This window comes from Parambassis ranga, chromosome 10 (assembly GCF_900634625.1).
Source record: "Parambassis ranga chromosome 10, fParRan2.1, whole genome shotgun sequence".
NCBI lineage: Eukaryota > Metazoa > Chordata > Actinopteri > Ambassidae > Parambassis > Parambassis ranga.
Genome location: NC_041031.1, coordinates 5,935,726 through 5,957,483, shown reverse-complemented (window position 1 = coordinate 5,957,483; position 21,758 = coordinate 5,935,726). Strand labels below are relative to the sequence as shown.

At 41.7% G+C, this 21,758-nt stretch overlaps 2 protein-coding genes across 2 annotated transcripts; both read left to right on the top strand.

Moving 5' to 3' along the window:
* The first annotated feature begins 2,210 nt into the window (after positions 1 to 2,210).
* Positions 2,211 to 8,253, top strand: rab33a (RAB33A, member RAS oncogene family). The gene is made up of 4 exons (XM_028415873.1): positions 2,211 to 2,673; positions 5,103 to 5,243; positions 5,680 to 5,760; positions 5,847 to 8,253. Exons 1-4 carry the CDS (start codon positions 2,278 to 2,280, stop codon positions 6,069 to 6,071), a joined length of 843 nt encoding a protein of 280 aa, XP_028271674.1. The 5' UTR covers positions 2,211 to 2,277; the 3' UTR covers positions 6,072 to 8,253.
* A 4,425-nt stretch (positions 8,254 to 12,678) lies between these two features.
* Positions 12,679 to 21,358, top strand: fmr1 (fragile X messenger ribonucleoprotein 1). Its single transcript, XM_028415871.1, has 15 exons — positions 12,679 to 13,097; positions 15,454 to 15,506; positions 15,589 to 15,682; positions 16,045 to 16,116; positions 16,263 to 16,411; positions 16,745 to 16,838; positions 16,946 to 17,062; positions 17,181 to 17,351; positions 17,445 to 17,523; positions 17,606 to 17,733; positions 17,837 to 17,923; positions 18,065 to 18,287; positions 18,546 to 18,746; positions 19,175 to 19,254; positions 19,757 to 21,358. The coding sequence occupies exons 1-15, from the start codon at positions 13,047 to 13,049 to the stop codon at positions 19,955 to 19,957; spliced, it is 1,800 nt and encodes a 599-aa protein (XP_028271672.1). The 5' UTR covers positions 12,679 to 13,046; the 3' UTR covers positions 19,958 to 21,358.
* Positions 21,359 to 21,758: the final 400 nt, after the last annotated feature.

Here is a 21,758-nt window from a genome sequence, read left to right as displayed (position 1 = left end):
CAGACAGCCCTAATGGTGCAAGATGTAGTTTTTTAGATCACACCATATATCTTTATTCATACAGACAGGCTGCATCTCCTATTTTATCTTTTTATGTTCTATTTAAAGCAAGTTAAGCAGAAGAAAACAGAAGACCCTTAACCACTGTCAACAATATCTAAAAACATGTACCAAAATGTGTGTTTGTGTATGTAAATGCGTGCTATATTTCACTCTTGGTTTGTGTTCACCAGAATGTGAATGTCCCACAGAGCATCGCTTTCAGACAAACAGGCCTTTTACCGAGGATGAAGGGAGCTTTGTCAGACTGAAGCCTTGGGATTGTTCAACACACTACAAGTGTGTGTTTTCTGTGTGTGTGTTTGAGAAAGAGATTATGTGTGTCTCTTTGAGAAAGAAAGTGTGCAGGTCTGTGAGGAAGAGATTGTGTCTGTATATGAGGGATTTGTTCGATACAGTGAGTGGCATGTCTGTGTGTGTGTGTCTGTGAGCAAGACACTGACTTAGAGAAGGAAAACAGAACAAGTGTTTGGTAATTCTGTCTGCGTTTCAGTCTGATATCAACAGACAGGGAGGGTGCATACATGTGAAGTGGAGTGTTTCTTGCTTCTGCTGGGATGAGCCAAAATGAAAGCAGCAAAAATCCACCGCAGCTTCTTATGAAGATCCATTTCTAATGGTGAGTAAGACAGATTCTGATTCTTTTCTCGAAATAAAAAACAAAGCAAAGTGGAAAATTTTCAATGCTATTTCTAGGCAATCCATTTATACTATACTGATCACAGAGAGAAATGCAAATATTGAGACAGCTGTAAGAAAGAAACTGTCTTCTGCTGTGATTTTAGCTGTGCCAGCACTGTGCTTAAAATATGGCATGGCTGGTTGGTCGACATTTCATAGGGAGCTACTGGATGGATTACATTGTTAAAATGATAAAGCCTCTGTCGTGCTATCTAAACAAAATGACTGAGCTTTAAACAAATAAGAAACTTAGGGATTGTGAAGTCACTGAGTCTAGGTTCACCTCAGCACATGCTCATTTAGGTCTTTTTCCCTGCATCCCTCGCTGTCACCCAGGCATGTGAGAACTCTGCACCACAACATGGCTGCTTGTCTGAAACAGAAGAGAATGAACAATAAATAAGTCATACAGAGAAGAATTTAAAAATATGACAAAGTATTATTTCTTTTCTACTGACCTAAACCACAGAAATGTTTCAATGCCTTTATTTAAAAGAACAATATTATACTAAGATTGTCTGAAAAGGGTATTCTCTTTCTTGCTGGAATTGTTGTTCTTCACCTAATGTTAATCAGGCCTGGAATCTGGGGACACAGCAAATCTCTGCCACATTGGTTAATGGAATGTGACAATATGACTGGCTGATCAGATCATGTGACCAGATAGTGTGAGAAAATCTCTTTCAGTTTCTCTGTTACAACCTGCAACTCCTGAAGAAATTCATGTCCCCAAAATAATCTCAGTGTCCAAGAGGTAACCCATTGATCATGTGTTTAGTATGTTTCTACATTTACATAAAGTTGCGTATACATGTAAGAAGGTGTTTTGTTGCTGTAGAGTAGTGGTAAATGTGGTCTTCTTGTCATGCATTTAAAAAAATATGCAAAATAAGCAAAATACAAAGGCCAGGTCTGCATAATGTAAAGAATAATAATAATAATGTAAAAACACGGCCTCTGTGACTGACATGTTATAACATCATTTTTGCCATTTTATGGTAACTGGTGCATCAGTGTATGAGCAGAAATGTGCTGCTGTGGCTGGCTGGGACCAGTTTCAACTAACATTCAAGTCAGGTATAAGACCTGAGCAGCAATTTTAACTTGAACAGTCAATATAATGAATGACTCACCTGTAAGTAAACATATAATGTATGTGATATAAGAACAAACACTTTTATTGCTGTAAGGGGATTTTTTTGGTAATGACCACATGTGGTTTTTGACAGTAAAACTTTGTAGTTTTGTTGTATTCTTATGTGGCATCTTTGTCAGGTTTCGATATTTTATTGGGCTTTATTCTGTAAACATCAGCTAATAATGTACTTTTTCTTTCCTTTCTTTCCTTTTTAAACAATGCTTCTCCCTTTAAGGCCACAGTCAGCTGCTGAAACAGAGCACCGTCGGCATTGTTGCACGGTCTCCTCCTTCTTTCCTCCTCCTTTATCCTCTCTTCACTCATCCATCCATCCGTCCTCCCCCCCTCTCCTCTCTACACACACGCACACCGAGTTGCGCATCGCCTCCTCCGGTATAATGACTAACGATTCCCCGGAGGAGGAGAAGACCCGAGCTCCGTGTGCTGGTGGAGGAGGAGCAGGTGGAAGAGGAGTCGCAAGAAAAAACCGAGCGGATGACAATGTCACCATCCTGACATCCTCCATGGATTTACACAGAGCGAGTCGGAGCCGAGCCAGCAGCAGTAACGATGCCGCCCCGAGCATCACATCCTCCGTGGATCTGAGCACCTCCTCCCTGGAGCTGAGCATCCAGACGCGGATCTTTAAGATCATCGTCATCGGGGACTCCAATGTGGGGAAGACTTGCCTCACCTTCCGCTTCACCGGAGGAAGCTTCCCTGATAAGACCGAGGCCACCATCGGCGTGGATTTCAGGGAGAAGGCGGTGGAGATTGAAGGGGAGACCATCAAGGTAAAAGCAGCGGAGGGGCTGGATGCTGGTTAGAAGTGTTTCCTCACTCCCACCCCCTCCTTTCCTTTTCTGTTCATCAGCTGCACTTTAAAGTCTGCTGATACAGGCCCTGTTCTTTCACTGAAACAACAGACCACACTCCACAACAACAATGAACACCTAGTGGGACAAGATGGAGAATTTCAACACATTTTGGAAGCAGCAAAGGGAAAAAAACAACAAAATCAATTGTATGTTTGTGGCCTATAGCAGGCATTTTGTGGATTTCCAATGTTTACATTTGTTTCTAAACAATTACACATATTTTTGTAATAGGAAATACAGAATTTTACACATACATTACATTTATGAAACCTTACTGCCACAACTATATACCTTTGAAAAATCAGACGAGGTTGCTGCTTGAAAATTACAAATCTTTGTTTGCATATGATGACATAAGCGGCGCGGCAGGTGTTTATACTGTATCAGTCACAAGATACCAATACGTTTTCATTTATATGGGCCCTTGTACTGCATGTAAAGGTATCTGATAATTGTGAAATAAAAATGTAATGATTTCCAACAAGGAGCGATACATAATGACAGAAGCAGCAAAATCAATGTCAGACTACAGCAGACTTACAGGCTAGTTTCACCAGATTTGAATGTTCTTAACATTTTTATGTAGTCATTATTGATGGTCGATCTGTCAGTGTAACTATGACACCTTCCCCTCCCCACACTCAGTAAGGTGGAACCACCGACACTGTATCCTCCCCTCCCCCCTTTCTGTCTCAGTAGTCTGTCTGCAACCTCCACATGCCCCCTAATGCTGACTCACAAACACTCATACACTGTCATCTTTACACATGAGGTCAGTGTGTCTAAATCACTGAACTCTGGCCCCAAAACACCTGCTATACGCAATCAGAATTGTAATAAAGTGTAAACATCCTTCTCTTACTTCCTCCCTGTGTTGCCCACATGTCGGTTTTGTAGTTTCTGGTTAGGTAATGGTGGGAGGAAGATTGGGTCATTATGAAGCTACGATTCAATGTGTCACCCGGCTCATGCATACATTGCTTCTGTAGTGAACTTATGAAGTACAACAAGGGTTCTCTTTAAACCACCACCATGTCAACACAAGTCAAATCATCACTCAGAGTTTATAGAAACAGGATTAACAGCGCTTGTCTGCTAACTGCAAGGTTGCTGTGTCTCTGTGTAAGATATTTAACCCTAAATTGCTCACAAGCACTTTGAGTGCCTGTGAGTAGGTAGAAAAAAGTGCTATATAAATATACAACTTAACATGCAGGGATTTACTCTCAAGTCTTCCATCAGGTGAACAAAACCCCCTGCAACAAGAAACATTATAAATATATGCAATAAATAAATAGCAGAGCCGTGCACTGTGTATTACTGAGGTGTCAAAATAATGACACGAATGTTTGTTGACATCTTGACATCAAGATGAAGTGTGAACTGGTGTTGTTTTTGTAATGTTTTCTTCCTTATTTCGCCACTTACTTCTAAGAATTTAGGTTTTAAAGGATCCTTAGGTTATTTCATTGTTTATATCATTCTTGTTTTTAAAAGAAAACATTACAGCTGATGACAAAGTAAAATGCACAGAAAAGGACACCTATAGAAATTGCCATAAAATGGAATTTTCTCTTCATCTTTGTCAAATTATAGGGGCACATCAGTGTTTGACACACACTGAGCTTTGATATAACGAGCACCAATTATGCAGCATGCAGGCTCTAAGGGCTGAAATGCTGGGCAAGTCCTTTCAAATGGTAATAGAAGATAATTCACCAGTCCTTTTAAGCTGCAGGCCTGGGCTGTTGATATACCAGGTGGTACTGGCTACACAGATTGAAGAAATAATATTCAGCTTATTTGTTTTGGTTTTTAAGATTTCATGCAGGGTGCAAATATAATGCCTTTGTCCGGCTGAAACACCACATGCTGCTGAGCAGCTCTGCATGCATCTGGATCAGGAATCAGGCATAATGGTCTGTCCAAAAGTGATGAACTGGGCCTGTCAGCCTACACACTTTGTTTTGGTATTAAACCTGCAATTGTGCCTGTTTAATGTTGGTACGCTTCCTGAAGCCTCTGTTAACGATTAAGTAGAAAGGCTGTCATGCTGTCGAACGGTGCTCTCCTGAGACATTGTAGCCTGGAATATTTAGCTCTGTTTCCTGTTGATGTAACACAGTGTCCTTGTAAGGCAACTCATTGATACCAGATCCAGATTCATTTTCTTATTCACTAGATTTACCTATATTGTTAACGGTAAAATCTTTGAATAGATGTGAACTAGGCCAGGACATCTGCATTGTGGAATGTAGTTTCAGGCGTCTGTAGCCGATTGTTTGATGATCAGTCACATAAAAACACAGACTTACTGTCAGTCGTCTCTCTCTCTCTCTCTACAGGTGCAGGTGTGGGACACAGCAGGCCAGGAGCGCTTCCGTAAATCCATGGTGGAGCACTACTACCGCAATGTCCATGCAGTTGTCTTTGTGTATGATGTTACCAACATGGCTTCCTTTCGCAACCTACAGACATGGATAGAGGTTAGTAACAACACTGCAGACAACTAAACACTATGGAAGGGCATTACTTAATGTTCTCTTTTGGCACCATCAGTGTTGCCTCCTTCCCCCCAAGACTACTTATTATCCACTGACACTGATGCGTGGTTTGCAACCCTCTACATGCTGTAACAATGGTAACCACTGCTCTGGTTTTCCAGTACTACTGTAATAACTTCCACTACAACTGCTAAATAAAATAAACTCTTGTAACCTTGTGACCCTGACAGCTGCTGTGTAATCCTCAGGAAACAAAGTTCTGTTTACAGAGACCTAAGTCATTTTTGTGGGATCTGTTTCCATTGGTTTTGTCTTACAGAAGACTGTATTTGAAGCAGGCATTTTTTCCACTTGGCTGCTCATATTTACAGTGTTTATGGTACCACAGTTTCTAAAGCTTCACCCTGATGTATTCTAGGAGTGTAACGGCCATCGAGTGTCAGCATCAGTCCCTCGAGTTCTAGTGGGAAACAAGTGTGACCTTGTGGAACACATACAGGTTAGTGTTCATTTGCAATGATGATTTTAATACTTTTTTTTATTCAACTATCTAATTCACAGCCATTTGTTGGGTGTTTTTTTCAGGTGCCCTCCAACATGGCATTAAAATTCGCAGATGCCCACAACATGCTGCTGTTTGAGACATCAGCAAAGGACCCGAAGGAAAGTCAGAACGTCGACTCAATCTTTATGTCCCTGGCCTGCCGCCTGAAAGCCCAGAAATCCCTGCTCTACAGAGACGTGGAGAGAGAGGACGGCAGAGTGCGGCTCACACAAGAGGCTGAAACAAAGAGTAGCTGTCCTTGTTGAGGAAAAAGGAGGAGTGGGAGGCATAATGAAGGGGAGGAGAGGAGAGTAAACTGTACATGTCGAGGAAGAGGAGAGGGAGGATGATGGCAAAGTGGGATCACTAAAATGAAGTGCAACTTTTCCTGGTTTTGGTTGCAGGAATGGGGGCATTGGAGCTGACACCAAGAGCAGCAGGGGGACGGGGTTAAAGCTTGTGCAAGGGACTGAAGCATTGCCAGTATTTTTGTTCTTGAGGATTTTAAGGAAAGTAGTGAATTTAGGACTGATTTAGAATTGAGATGACGTTGCCTTCTACAATACAACAGAAATTCTTCCTCTCATTTAAGCATATAGACACAATCTGAGATTCAAAACCAACAGTTTCAATGCAAAGCTTCTTTTTTTTTTACAAAACCAGCCCTGGCCTCGGCACAGTCATTACTAACAACAGCACACTCCAACAGTTTTATCTCTTACATCCTTAATTATCTGTTTTCAACCTTTTTCTACTGCCTTAAAAATGTAAAATGCTGCCTCTATCATTGTTTTAAAGAAGCATTGAGGCAAAAGTCTCACAGAAATTTGAAGCACTGTGGAGATAACCTTTATTTATACAGTCAAACTTCACATCACACGTGCATGATAGCACCAGAAAGATATGTACACATTAAAAACAGGTCTAGGTGAGCTCAAAGGACCTACAGAGGAAGACCTTGACAAGAATGTTTCCTGAAAGCAGACCATTTATAGGTCGTTAGGCAAGCATGTTACTTATCGATTCAGAAGCTGTAAGGACCTTTTAGAAGGAGTGCACACGCCTGTGAAGAAGTGACAGGCAAGGCTCCCCTTTCTTAAGCACTCCTGATGTAAACTTTATCCTATCAATGTTTTCCCTGTGGCAGTGCAGATTACCATTGCTCTTCTTTTTATTTTTCATTTCCATGTTCGGTATCGTAGAGGCCTTAAAAGACGTGCCGTCTGCCTCAGCATCACTGCCTCCAGTCTCAGAGAGATACCCCTGTATACATAATAAGAGGCTTTTGTGCTGCTACACAGCCAAGCCAGGGTGTGCTGCATAGGTTTAAGCCTGATGCCTGTGTTAAATCCAGGAGTGTCCAAGCAACAGATGATGCAGACTGCATGATGTAGAAAGCCATAATTTATTATTATACTCTACACACAGAAGGCAGTGTAGTGAGGTAGCTGCCAGCTGGGTGGAGGAGGACACTGTGCACAACTCAGCGTTGAAGATATGAGACATTTGTGTAAAAGAGGCATCGATCTAGTGACTATTTGATAAAGCAGCACCATACTACCATATTTTATTGGTGTAGCCTACTTTTAAGCGATGCTATTACTATATCTAGATGCCATATGTGGAAAAAAATCAGATCAGTGAGCATTGAGGAGTGGAGTTCCCTCCAAGCTGTGTGTCTGATGACCTACTTAATTCAACACACTGTATAAGTCCAGAGGTCAGAGGGTTATGTTGTTCTTTAACTGTTGTCATACTCTCAATATGTGTTTACCAGTAGCAGCAGCGATCAAGGAGTTATTACTGAATCATGTGACAGGAAGAGCACTATTCATTTTTTAATCAAACGGGCAAATCTGTGACTTGAAGAGATTTTAACCTCCATAAATGCAACCCGGACCCTGTGGCTGTAACCAAAGCCGGGCTCTGATAACATCCACTGATCTTTTTTCTAAACTGCTTATTCTACATACACACCTTACACCTTTGTAACCGTTCACAAATAACTAGGGTATTTGTTTGCCAGTAGGTTAGCATCATGTGGCTAAATTAGCTACAGTAATACAAGAAGACTGTACTAAATGTGTAAATGTGCCTGCATTACGTCATAGAGTTACCTAACCTGAACTTTGAAAAGGTCAACGGAAGAACAAAAGTAACTTTACGGTGTTAATTTTTCACTTTGCATCCACTCCATTTGAAATGACAAATGTTAACTGTTTTATTCAGGTCTAAACATCCCCGATGTACAGTGTGTATGCTCGCCTCTTCTCTGTAACTACCACATGTTTTACACAGTATGTTTTTTGCTGTTTTTTTGTGTGCAGTTGATTTGTGTTTAGATTTTGATAGACCCTATGTGCTCTTAAAGGGGCGCCTTGACATTTTGAAATTTAGACTTGTACATTTGTTTATCTGGAAAGAATAGTCTGTATGTGAAATCAATAAACATGAACATTATGAGTTAAAATCTAAACAGTTCAGACACACTGGAGTCATTTCTCAGCATATAAATGCCTCTGGTTTCATTTTCTGAAATATATAATTAGGGCCCGAGCACCGAATGGTGCAAGAGCCCTATTGAAACCCTTAGGATTATTATTAGGGCCCGAGCACCGAATGGTGCAAGAGCCCTATTGAAACCCTTAGGATTATTATTTTTTTTTTTTTTTTTTTTTTTTTTTTTTTTTTTTTTTCCCCCTCCGAGATCGCATTTTTGGAGGCCTTAACATGCCCAAAAACTCACCAAACTTGGTAGAAAAATTCATTCGCCCGAAAAATTTTGCAATTTGCTGACTTTTGAAATGCACATATTAAAATGGCTCTATAGCGCCCCCAACGCGTAGCCCCTCTGGCCGGTTTGACACAGGATTATGAAAATTGGCACACATATGTATCACCTCAAGACGCACAAAAAAGTCTCTTGGACCCCCCCTCCAAACCCAACAGGAAGTCCGCCATTTGAAGGTTTGTGGCCATTTTTGGCGATGTGTGACCCTGCTGCCAAACTTTTCACGCCTCGCATACTTCAACGGATTGAGCTGAAATTCGCCGTGTCCACTCAGGACACCATAGGGAATAGACGCATTCCAAAACTCTTACAAAAGTCTGACGGTGTGGCCGGGGCGTGGCCTCAAAGTTTGACCATTTCTGAGGACACAGAAAGTCTCTATAACTTCTTCGTTTTCTGTCCGATCTGTACGAAATGTCACATGTATGATCAGAGTCTGACCCTAAACACATCTATACAACAATATTGAGGCTTTGACAGAGCGCCACCTACTGGCTACACAAAATGTTGTGTTTTCATAGGTTTTTCTGCCTGCCCCTGTGGCCTGTTTTGAGTAGGGTCACGAAAATTGGCACACATGTGTATCACCCCAAGATGCACAAAAAAGTCTCTTGGACCCCCCCTCCAAACCCAACAGGAAGTCCGCGATTTTGAAATTTCTGTTAATTTTTGGCGATTTGTGACCCTGCTGCAAAACTTTTCACGCCTCGCATACTTCATCCAATCAGGCTGAAAATCAGTGTGTCCACTGAGGACACCATAGGGAATAGACGCATTCCAAAACTCTTACAAAAGTCTTACGGTGTGGTGGGGGCGTGGCCTCAAAGTTGACCATTCGCCATTACAAAAGAACGCCCTGTATTTTTTGCCCTAACGCGTAGCCCCTCTGGCCAGTTTGACACAGGATCATGAAAATTGGCACACATGTGTATCACCCCAAGACGCACAAAAAAGTCTCTTGGACGCCCCCTCCAAACCCAACAGGAAGTCCGCCATTTTGACTTTTGTGGCCATTTTTTGCCTATTTTTGACCCTGCTTCAAAACTTTTCACGCCTCACATACTTCATGCAATTGAGCTGAAATTCACTGTGTCCACTCAGGACACCACAGGGAATAGACACATTCCAAAACTCTTACAAAAGTCTTACGGTGTGGTGGGGGCGTGGCCTCAAAGTTGACCATTCGCCATTACAAAGGAACTCCCTGTATTTTTTGCCCTAATGTGCAGCCCCGCTGCCCAGTTTGACACAGGTTCATGAAAATTAGCACACATGTGTATCACCCCAAGACGCACAAAAAAGTCTCTTGGACCCCGCCTCCAAACCCAACAGGAAGTCCGCCATTTTGACTTTTGTGGCCATTTTTTGCCTATTTTTGCCCCTGCTTCAAAACTTTTCACGCCTCACATACTTCATGCAATTGAGCTGAAATTCACTGTGTCCACTCAGGACACCACAGGGAATAGACGCATTCCAAAACTCTTACAAAAGTCTTACGGTGTGGTGGGGGCGTGGCCTCAAAGTTGACCATTCGCCATTACAAAGGAACTCCCTGTATTTTTTGCCCTAATGTGTAGCCCCGCTGGCCAGTTTGACACAGGTTCATGAAAATTAGAACACATGTGTATCACCCCAAGACGCACAAAAAAGTCTCTTGGACCCCGCCTCCAAACCCAACAGGAAGTCTGCCATTTTGACTTTTGTGGCAATTTTTTGCCTATTTTTGACACTGCTTCAAAACTTTTCACGCCTCACATACTTCATGCAATTGAGCTGAAATTCACTGTGTCTACTCAGGACACCATAGGGAATAGATGCATTCCAAAACTCTTTCAAAAGTATTACCGTGTGGCGGGGGAGTGGCCTCAAAGTTGACCGTTCGCCATTACAAAGGAACTCGCTGTGTTTTATGCAGTACTACCCATATACTTTATGCAATGTGGACAAAATCTTACAGTACTGCTATGGACCCGAGTCTGAACAGATATATATGCTAATAGGATGATACGGTCATAGCGCCACCTACTGGTAGCAGGAAAGTTTGGTTGTAAACATGTGTTCGTTGTATCTCTGTGGAAATAAGAGGAGAGCATAGGACAGGAGAGTATAGGAGACAAGAGCATAGGAGAGAAGACTGCGATGACCCCGCGGATCGCAAGGTGCGCGAGGGCCCGCAATGCTGCTTGCAGCTTTAATTTAGGTTTTGGACTGCTGGCTGGAAAAAATAGCAAGAATGCTGAACTAGACAACTCAATCAAAATTCTGATTGAATGGCATTTTTCCACACACAATCAATAATGAAAATAATCGGCTTATTGTTGTCCAATAGGATACACCATATTGCCAGTATTTCTAATGTTAATACATGCACTACCGTTCAACAGTTCGGGGTCACCAGGCCAGTTCTACAGCTTCTCTGATCAGCATAACAGTTCTGCTGTGCTAACATAATTTCACAGGAGTTTTCTCCTAGCCTTTTTAACAGGATTAGCTAACACAATGTACCATTAGAACACAGAAATGATGGTTGCTGGAAAAGGGCCTCTGTATACCTTTGGATATATCCCATTAAAAATCATTTTCTAACTAGAATAGTCATTTACCACATTAACAATGTCTAGACTGCATGTCTGATTACTTTAACGTTATCTTCACTGGAAAAAAAAACAAACATTTTTTTTAAAAATAAAGACATTTCCAAGTGACCCCAAACTTTTGAACGGTAGTGTATGAGCAACAGAGCAGACAGACTGCCTGTGTTATTACAGCATAGCAGTGTGCTGCTGGAGGTGGTGTCCTTCATGACTTCAGCTGACAGGGCCAAAAACATCATCCTGAAAAATGCTATATATATATTTCACTTGATCAATACTCCAAATATTGCATGCTAAAAGTCAAAATACCAAAGCACTCCTTTAACAAAAGCCTTAACAGTGGTGTTACTGTTAGGACGTGGCCATCATTTATTAGTGTTGGTGAGCTGACGATGATGGATTGTATGTGTTTGTCTTCATTATGTAACATGCTGCTGTTGTTACAATCTCACAAAAGGGACTTCTGATAAAAACTGTTGAAGAAGCTTCACTGGACTCAGAGTTTCATTATTCATGTTTGATGTTTGGCGATTGTTCTCCCGCACACACAGGAACCTCTGATTGCATGCGGGTCTCTCACTCTCTGTCCTGTTTCTTGTTTCACCCTTGGTGTGTCACCCTGTCTCTACTATTCTCTTATTCTATTTCTGTCCTAATCTTGCTAGAGTTTTATCCCTTTAAGTCCTTCTATGCCCATCTCATATTTCACTGTCGCTGCTTCACTGCTTCTCTGACCCCTAATACTTTCAAATTCTTTTTCCTTCTCTGACTTATAATCCATGTCTGTCTGGAGTCAGTCTCCATCTTTCCCCTCTCCCTCTTTCTCTCTAAACATGTGGCTTGTGGTTGTTCCTTGTTTTTGGCTAAAAAGTGCAATTCTCAAGCAGATCATGTGCCTATTAATGGATGTAGCAGATGGGCGGCACTGGAGGTTGAAAGAGAAAAAGCAAAATATAAGATGTTTTTTTTACGTATTATTTTTGATACTGAATCCAGGTTTATCTGTGCGTGTGTGACATGATTTTACATCATGAAATGAAGCTGGATCTGGTGTGAAAACACATCTTATAGAGAAAATAGTCGCTGTCCTAGGTTCTGAAATCCCAGGGTAGGGTTTTACAGCCCGTTTGTTTCCCACAGTGAGAAGTGGTGGGTTTCACTAACCAAACACCATGACAGCAGATCCCATGTGTCACTGGTATTTGATCACCTAAAGTGTATATTTTTATAAAGGCACAAAGCGCAGTAGAAAATTTGAAAAATGTATCCTATATTCCTAGATAAAGATGTTTCTTTCTACTGTGGAGAAGGTAAAGGCCTATTTATTTTTATTTGTATTAAAAAATTAGATGAGGCAAGGACAGTGATCATTTTTATTCATATACATTTCCTGTTGTTTCAAATAAGCATTGCTATTTATTGCCCACGGAGAGCAGCAACAGGCTCATGTGAGTGTAAGCAGCCTCAGATTTCAGTAGAGGAAGAAAGCGGAGACGTCACATGGAGTGATGCGACCAGCAGTAGCTGCTCCACCACTAATCACATAACATTAACATAACTAGCTACTACAAGCTAACCCGACTAGCTACTTGTTTCGTCTTTGATTCATCATAAATTCGGCACAGCAAATCTGCAAGTAACCAACGTAAAATTCATAGACGGTGCAGAACGGAGAAGCGTTACGGTGACACACAGTGGCCTCTTCTTGCATCCAGCTGGCAGGATATATTTGCTTGCTAGCGAAGCCTACCATAGCGAACTCTGCCTTGGCTAGCGTGAGGCTAGCCAGCTAGCTAGCTAGCTACTAACATTGCTAACGGTAGTTAGCTAGCTAGCGAGCAGTAGTAACTTGCGTCATGGAGGAGCTTGTCGTAGAAGTAAGGGGGGCAAGCGGAGCCTTTTATAAGGTAAGTTTATGACTCTTGTGGCCCCCCGTCACCCCGGCCATTTCACAGCGTGCAAACGAAAGGAAAACTAAGTTGAAATTGTCTTACCAGGATATCTCAGAGGTATGCTCATGTATGTTGGGGCCTCAGTGCTCCTGCCCAGCCTCTACCGGGACGTGGAGGGAGGAAATCTGTAAACAAAGCTAACGCTACACTGCGACTGTAACCTGAAAGCTGCCCGCTAAATTACCGAGTTACTGGTTATTATGTCGTTGCTACACCCATGCAGTTGTTGGAATGGTTGTGGTTATACTGACGTGATTGTAATTTAACGTTATGTGTAGAGTGATGGACAGAGGGTGGCTGGCAGATGCCAAAATTGGGTCATGGTTTGTGTTTGTCAAAGTAACTTAATTAATCATATATGCAGCAAACTTGGGTGTTGTTCGTGTGATCTCGGTGCCTCCCAGTGTGAAGGTAGTTTTTGTTCAGAGTGTTATGAACGGTGATTGTACACAGATTAGACTGAGAGCTGAGGACTGATCCCTGTGTTGGGTCCATGATGGAATAAGTGCTCATTACCTTTAAGGAGTAGAAACGTTATGTTAATATGTAATTAACAGACAAATGTTGCTCAGTGTGAAGTATTTGTTTTTTAACAAAAACTCCACTGAGTGGCTCAGGTATGCCTGTGGAGTGAAAACCTCAAGTTTTGCAGTGTATACTGTAAAGAGGAGGGATGGAAATACACACAATGTTCTAAATAATATTTATTTTAAGATGATTTGAAAGAGTAGCTCAATTACTTTATCCACAATGCCTTTCCACCAATAATTCGCTTCTGCTACTGTGAGGATCGTAAATGCAACACTGCCTTCAGAAGCTGTTCTGGGTTGTAATTTGTCTCGATTTGGAATGCAGTCCATTCTGCAAGCCAACTTTAGACCTTTCCTGATGGATTCAGTGCAAGCTAAATTAAATAGACGGAGAAATGAGAACATCACTAAAGTCCATCTCTGACCAAAGCAGATCTCTGTATGGGAGGGCCAGGGTGTTTTGTTAAACATGGCAGCATCAAATGGAGATGCACTTCTGTGTCTTTACTGAGAGTGGTGTAGTCTCTGTCATATGGATGGGAGTTATTTCTTAATCAAATTTAAGTATGGCTTCAGGGTTGTAAGATAGTGTCCTACTAGTCATTGTGTGTGTCATTAAAAATGGCATTAAAATGGTTTTCGGTTTGACTACCAATAGGTGCTAATAATTGAGTTATTAGAAATTCCCTGTGTGTGCTTGTGCGCATAAAGGCCTAGAGAACAGTGTTTCTTGGAGCCACACTGCTGCTATCCACGACATAATGTGACCTGTTGATGCCTTTGTTATGGGATACTAATGCTAAACTCAGTTGGTTTTTTGGTTCCCAGCATATTGTAGATTACGGGCTTGATCAGATAAGGTTTGACTGGTTGATGCCCCATACAAAATGTGACTTTGAAGAAAGTGGTAGAAAAAAAAGTCATTGTTTTTGTGGGTGAACACACAGTTTAGAACTTGAAAGCCGTATGTGTGGGTCTGAAGTGTGTAGTTATTTATATTGACAGTCTTTGAGCTGTTAGAAACATGACAGCTGCACATCAGCTATCAACAGTCATATCTAAAATGTAATGAACATCTTAAATATAATGACATTCATGCATTCATTTGTGACAGAAATACTAAAACAATATGGCAGATGTTTCATTTACTTTCTGCTGTCAATTAATTGAGCTAGTCCTTAGAGCAGAGGGAGATCATTTTAACTATTTTAAACAACTGCTTAGAAATAGCTGCATATATAGGACATTAACCCTTCCGGGTTAATCTTATAATAATGGCAACAACAATGCACAAGTTGCAGTACATGGAACTGTAGAATCTCATAAGGATCCTCCTGCCTTACCTGCCGTTGTACCTGTTTTGGGTGGATGAATATGGATACTAAACTCTAAGCTTCCTCTTTGAACCTGCTAGTTCAAAGAGTCACAATCTTAAGCATGGTCACAGGTCAAGAAGGTGTTGTTAGTTAAAAAAGTGTTTCTTAAATCTCCAGGGATTTTAAGAAGCTTTCATTTTTTTTTGCTTCATTTCATCCATCTCTGTCTGCTAGCTTGCCAGGTTAATGCAGCCCACAGGCTAGGCTCTCCATCGCTCTCTTTTCCTTCTAGGCATTGCATGTCCTACTTGCATTTACTTGACACACATGGACACAGACTGTGTGAGACAAACCTGACTCAAAGTTTGTTTGTGTCATTTTGGGATTTCAGTAATACCTTTCTTTTTTTGGATCCTTTTACATTGACACGTGTTAAAACTGACCTTACTCCTGTGATTCCTTCAGGCCTTTGTGAAGGATGTTCAGGAGGGATCACTCACTGTGGCATTTGAAAACAAGTGAGTATACACAATAAAATATAACATGCTGTAATATATCACTGGCCATCATTAACTCCTTTTATGTATATGATCCTCTCAGTTGGCAGCCTGAGCGCCAGATCCCGCTCCAGGATGTCCGTTTTCCTCCTCCAACAGGGTTCTGCAAAGAGATCAATGAGAGCGATGAGGTGGAGGTGAGTTTGATTCAAAGGTTTCAGAAAATGAAATCATGCATGGTCAGTTTAGAAACACTATGCTCTTTGTAAGGGGGAGGCTCAGGTGGTGTGGGGGTGCTACAAGGCTGGCAGTATGATTCCTGAACCTGGCACCTTCAGATGCCTGGAGCAGTGGCCGTGGTTAGGATAAGAAGGTTACACTATTTGTTGAATAAAGTCTGGTTTGAAATCTGTTAGGCTACAATAATCTCCTTTCTTTACAACACAACTGAAAAGAATGGCGCTCCATGTAGTACTGATCAGTGACTTCCTGCATGTGTCTTTTTTTAAGGGTTTGTATAATGAGTGGACCATTTTAACTGTGAGAGTGTTTCTGTCAGGTGTATTCCAGGGCTAATGACAAGGAGCCATGTGGATGGTGGCTGGCCAAGGTTCGCATGGTCAAAGGAGAGGTAAGGCTTAGTGCTTTGGTTAAAAAAAAAAATTATTCATTATATAAATCCACTATATTATACAATTATGCAGAATTATTCTCCCAGCCCTGCTGCTGCACATTCCCCGTTTACATTACTCACACATAACCTTTCTGTGTTTCTAGTTTTATGTAATAGAATATGCCGCATGCGACGCTACACTAAATGAGATAGTGACGCTGGAGCGGTTACGACCGGTCAATCCGAATAAAGGAGTCACCAAAAACACCTTCATAAAGATCAGGCTGGATGTACCCGACGATCTACGGCAGTTGTAAGTTCGACATGTGACGATAACATTTTGGTTGGGTTAAAAATTGTTGTCATATTACTTTGGCCTGTCCATTATTAGCAGGGCAGTCTGTCAGCAGGATGTTGGTCACAGTTCACTGACTAAGCTTCCATATCAGCTTACTGTGGCAAAGATGCAACTCTTTAAAGCCTTACATTTGATGACAGTGATAGGACAACAGATGCATGTCTTTGTTATACTGTAACTGTCAGTCAGTCACTGTAATCCCTGTGTAATCACACAGTGATCCACGGAAACAAACATGCTGATACAAAAATGATTTATAAATTTCACTCATATTATCTGCGTCACCAGGTGCTCCAAGGAATCCGCACACAAAGACTTCAAAAAGGCTGTGGGAGCGTTCAGCGTCACTTACGACTCGGAGAAAAAGCAGCTGGTCATTTTGGTAAAATCTCATTTTTTTATGTTGAGGGCACTGGAGGGCATCCAACATCATCTGTATTCTTTCTTTGATGAGTCAGAGAATCTATAAGGCTTTTATTGTTCCCATAGTCGGTGAATGAGGTCACAACAAAGAGGGCTAATATGATGAGTGACATGCACTTCAGGAGCCTTCGCACCAAACTGTCTCTCATGATGAGGAACGAAGAGGCCAGCAGACAGCTGGAGGTAGGCAGATGCAAACATACGTTGTAGTGTTTAGAGGTCTGCCTCTCACATCATTCCTGTCCCGTTGTTGTTGCGTCCATTGTGCTTACCTTTATTTTACTGTTGCGTGTGTGTGTAGAGTTCCCGACAGTTGGCGTCACGCTTTCATGAACAGTTTGCGGTTCGAGATGATTTGATGGGTCTGGCCATTGGGACTCACGGGGCAAACATTCAGCAAGCACGTAAAGTTCCTGGAGTCACTAACATAGACCTGGACGAGGAAACATGCACCTTCCACATATATGGAGAGGTAGGATGGCTCCGCTTGGCTCCAGTTCTAGTCGTTGGTTACAGATTTACCACTGTGGTGTAACAAAGGAGATTGTCTTGCTGTTTGTCTAAGGACCAGGATGCTGTCCGTATTGCCAGGAGTTTCCTGGAGTTTGCTGAAGATGTCATCAAAGTTCCCCGGAACTTAGTAGGTGAGTAAACGGAATCAAAGAAGACCGGTGAGATGAAAAGCTCTGCAGGCTCTCGGTGATTACATTGTTTTTGCTCCTTTAGGAAAGGTGATTGGCAAGAATGGCAAACTGATCCAGGAGGTGGTCGATAAGTCTGGTGTGGTGCGGGTTCGTATTGAGCCCGAAAATGACAAAAAACCCTCGGCGGCAGCAGCAGCAGCAGCTGATGAGGTCAGTGAGAACATAGATAGAATATACTGGTAGCAGTGTTACAGACTTTAACACCATTCAGTGAGAGAAGTACAACTCTTTTCTGTCATGTACTTTCTGACAGGGAATGGTGCCATTTGTGTTTGTGGGGACCAAGGAAAGCATCTCCAACGCTACAGTACTGCTAGACTATCACCTCAACTACCTTAAGGTTTGTGTCCTCAGGTTTGCTTTAACTGCACAGTGATTGAACCTCCCTAAAAAATGATCTAAACAGAGGTAAGCTTCTTAAACTAAGAGGCTAGCGTGCACCTCAACACACCACACTGTTTTTATTTGTCCGTGTCTGCAGGAGGTGGATCAGCTGCGCATGGAGCGTCTTCAGATCGACGAGCAGCTGAGGCAGATAGGAGGCGGAGGCAGCGGAGGGGGAACGGGGCCCCGAAACCTACGGGACAAAACCTATGTGTTCGATAACGGCATGGGGATGGGTCGAGGAGGAGGGAAGCCCTACACAGGAGGCGAAGGAAGAGGTGGACGAGGGCGGAGAGGGGGAGGGGCAGCCTTTGCCTCAGGTATGAGAAACTCGCTGCATCCGAAATTTAATCAATAATTACCTCAGTGTTTTTTAAACACAGCAGTGGCCCCATTTCAGGGTGAGTGTTTGGAGTTCTGATATTTAAGTTAAAGCACAGAGAATCTCTTTCCCACATGTTGACTCTTCTATAAAACAAACTGGTCAATCGGAAGTTTTAACTCAATGTAGCTTTGTAACTCAAAGTGTCTAATGATACAGTTGAAATGACATTTGTTTTGTGTGCTTGGGCCCCCAGGTACCAACTCAGAGGCATCCAATGCTTCAGAGACAGAGTCAGACCACCGAGAGGAGCTTAGCGATTGGTCGCTGGCGCCCACAGAGGAGCTGATGACAGGAGGCGGGACATTGCCAAGGCGGACAGATGGGAGGAAGAGAGGAGGCGGCGGTGGACCAAGGGGACGAGGAGGGAGAGGAAGAGGAGGAGGAGGATATAAAGGTGGGTAACAGTAGTGTTCACTTTCAGGATTCTTCTTATCTGGCATTTCTGCTCTCTGCCTCTGTACACATGTTTCTTAAACTGTTTTCCTATTTTTTCACTAGTTGATGGAAGAGGTTATTCTTAAGATAATGAATGGACAAGATCTTTTTTTCAAATTGAAAAATAACAAGCGAGAACTCAAAATAAATTCTAGCTTTAATGAATCAAATAATGAGATCTCTGCAAAATAATTCTCTTTATGAGTGGGGCTTTTTTAGGAACGTCTACATTTATATTGTAGAAACTGTTTCCCCTGACATTAATCTAAGTATGAAACTCATGAATGTGCTCCGATTTCAAGCTACACTACTGTCAACAAGCTGCTTACCTCAGACTGGAGGGGCCATTACAGGTTTTGACTGCTAAAAACGTTGTGGTTTGTACAGGTGACGACATGCAGTGGAGCGAGCCGAGGCCTCGTCACGTGAGAGACCCCAAGTCAAGAGTGCAGGAGGACACCCTACAGGTACCATACACATTTAAATATTACCAAAAATAAATCATACAGGCTCACATCTTAAATCAACCTGCCGGTTTTTCATCTAAAGGTGGACAAGTTACCTTTGATTTGAATTACTTTGATTTGATAACAAAACTTAGTAAACCACTATGACCAAACTGAGTCATTTTGTGATCGAGGAGGTGACGGATGACCTCCTGAAACACCTCTGCAACAGCTGCCTTTTTCTGCTGTAATAATCCACGTTACTGCAGGAACTGTCAGTGATTCTTCACCATTGGTGCACATAGATGAATTTTCACACTGCAGTTTAATCATCACTAATATAAACAGACCTTTGTGTGTTTAACCCTGATTTCCACAGTCCAGATACTTTACACATCAGACAGTCACAATGAGATCCATGATTACTTTGGAGTAATGGATAGATAACTCACCAGGTTTAAGGGCCTTTGGTTTTGCAGTGTGGGACCACCAGACTGTACATTATGTTTCTTTTTTCCCACAGATCCGTGTGGATGGAAACAACGAGCGTAGCGTGCAGCACTCCTCAGGTGGGAGAGGAGGAGGAGGAGGGGGAGGGCCTTCCTCATCCCAGGGCAGCATCGGTGACGGCCAGTCCCGCCATCACCATCAGAGACCCTTCAGAGACCGAGGGATGAAGAAGGACAAACAGGACGCTCCTGCTTTGGTGAACGGAGTGTCGTAGATACACCACTGGAGGACCTTCTTACTTAGACAGACACACACACAGACACACACTCAGAAACACACAGGCAACTCATATAGTCTCAATCTCTGGCTTTTTATTTTTTTTTCCGTCTTTGTCAAGAACACACATATTTCCATCCGCATGGAAGAGTTTACTGTAGTGAAGTCTTAGGCCGGAGCCGATCTGGTTTATTCTGGGCTGGTGTTCCGTTTCTTCTCTGGTGTTGAAGTTGAAGGTTTAAAGTTTTTAGTGAGACAGAAAAGAAGAAGCAGGATTTAATCTCACTAAAGCATTGACCCCAGACCCACTCCTCCCCATTTTTTTAAATCGGCTGCTTTTTTTTTTTCCTCTTGCCCCATTTGGACTTTCTTACACTCAAAAAAAACCGAGTGTAATGAAATAAGGAATATGTTGTTTGACAGAATTACAACCACCAAATTGGGTTTTGTAGAGATGATTGAAAGCACACATTCAGGTGGCAGCTTCAGTGTGTTCCACATATTGGGTCTAAAGTTCCAAACTCCAACACTTAAGCAACACATCATCACATTTTGCATATAAATACATTCATCAGGACGTTTTTCGGAGACTTTTAAACCTTATCCTAAATCATTTAGTCTTTAACCAAGGGACAGGGATGTGTCTGTGTGTCGCCCAGATTTTTTTCTATGCATGGAAACATGCATATCTGTGAGAGTTCAGACTGGAAGAAGATGTTTGTAGAGGGCACTTTATGGATTTCCTTTTGTTTTTTTGTTTTTTTTAGTTGAAAGTTTAAAGCATCCATGTTTCAGAATGAATTACAAACTGATATGCTCAAGTTTTCATTTTCTGTCAGCTGCATTTTTTTCTTGTTTTCTAGATACTGTAAAACTCAACTGTCTGCTTGGGCATAAATTAAAAAAAAAAACAAAAAAACATACAGTACATACAGATGGGGAGACATAAATCTGAGGCACTTTGATGAAAATCATCTGTATATTTAGGGACATCAGCAGCTTTTCTTAGTGTCTGTCATGAACTGCTGGTGTTTTTTGTTTACCTGTCCTACGAGCAGCTCTCACTCCTATACATTAGCCAGGCAAGTTAATTACAGTTATGTACAGTTATTATGAAACACCTTACATTACACAGAATCCATGCTTCACATTCTTACCAGGCTGTAAGTTAGATTTTCTTTTTTTTTTTTTATTCTTACTTAACAAAGCAAACTGGTTGGATGACAGTTATAGGAACTTCAGGATGTTGTGCATGCAGACAGGCTAACATTTTCTCACCGGAATTCTTGCTTAATTTATAAAAAATAAACAAAAAAAATCTTTGTATTGTATTAAAGTTTGTTTTGCTAGCTGTAGAGGAGTGTTAATACTTTGAAAAAAAAATAAACGGTTGGTATAAGTTTTATTTTTGACCTGTATTTTATACCATAAACAATGTATGGAGTGTGAACAGGGATCTGAAATTTTTCTTCATTTCTATGTGCTGAAAAATCTTTTTTTTCTGTGCTTTTATCTACTTTCTATGTGGAAACAGAGGAGTTTCTAACTAAAATGCTAAAACATGTCCCACAGTCATGGAGCTGCAGTCTGTCAGTAGATCCTGGTCATAACGATCCATCTTTGTCTTTGTGCCTTGGATTTATGCTCCTCCGTTTCTGTGAATTGAACTCTAAAAGAACCTTACCAGTCTCATTTGAATGTTCAGTCCCAGTCTTTTTAGGTTTTGGATTTGACACACACGAGTGTCTGTATCATGGGTAGTTTTGTGACAGTTTGCTGTTTTAGGGGGGGTGAAACAG

Coding starts and splice junctions, on each gene's coding strand:
- rab33a (XM_028415873.1), top strand. CDS start 2,278: ATGACTAACGATTCCCCGGAGGAGGAGAAGACCCGAGCTCCGTGTGCT. Junction 2,674..5,102: donor TTGAAGGGGAGACCATCAAG/GTAAAAGCAGCG, acceptor CTCTCTCTACAG/GTGCAGGTGTGGGACACAGC. Junction 5,761..5,846: donor ACCTTGTGGAACACATACAG/GTTAGTGTTCAT, acceptor TGTTTTTTTCAG/GTGCCCTCCAACATGGCATT.
- fmr1 (XM_028415871.1), top strand. CDS start 13,047: ATGGAGGAGCTTGTCGTAGAAGTAAGGGGGGCAAGCGGAGCCTTTTAT. Junction 13,098..15,453: donor CAAGCGGAGCCTTTTATAAG/GTAAGTTTATGA, acceptor TGATTCCTTCAG/GCCTTTGTGAAGGATGTTCA. Junction 16,839..16,945: donor AAAAGCAGCTGGTCATTTTG/GTAAAATCTCAT, acceptor TTGTTCCCATAG/TCGGTGAATGAGGTCACAAC.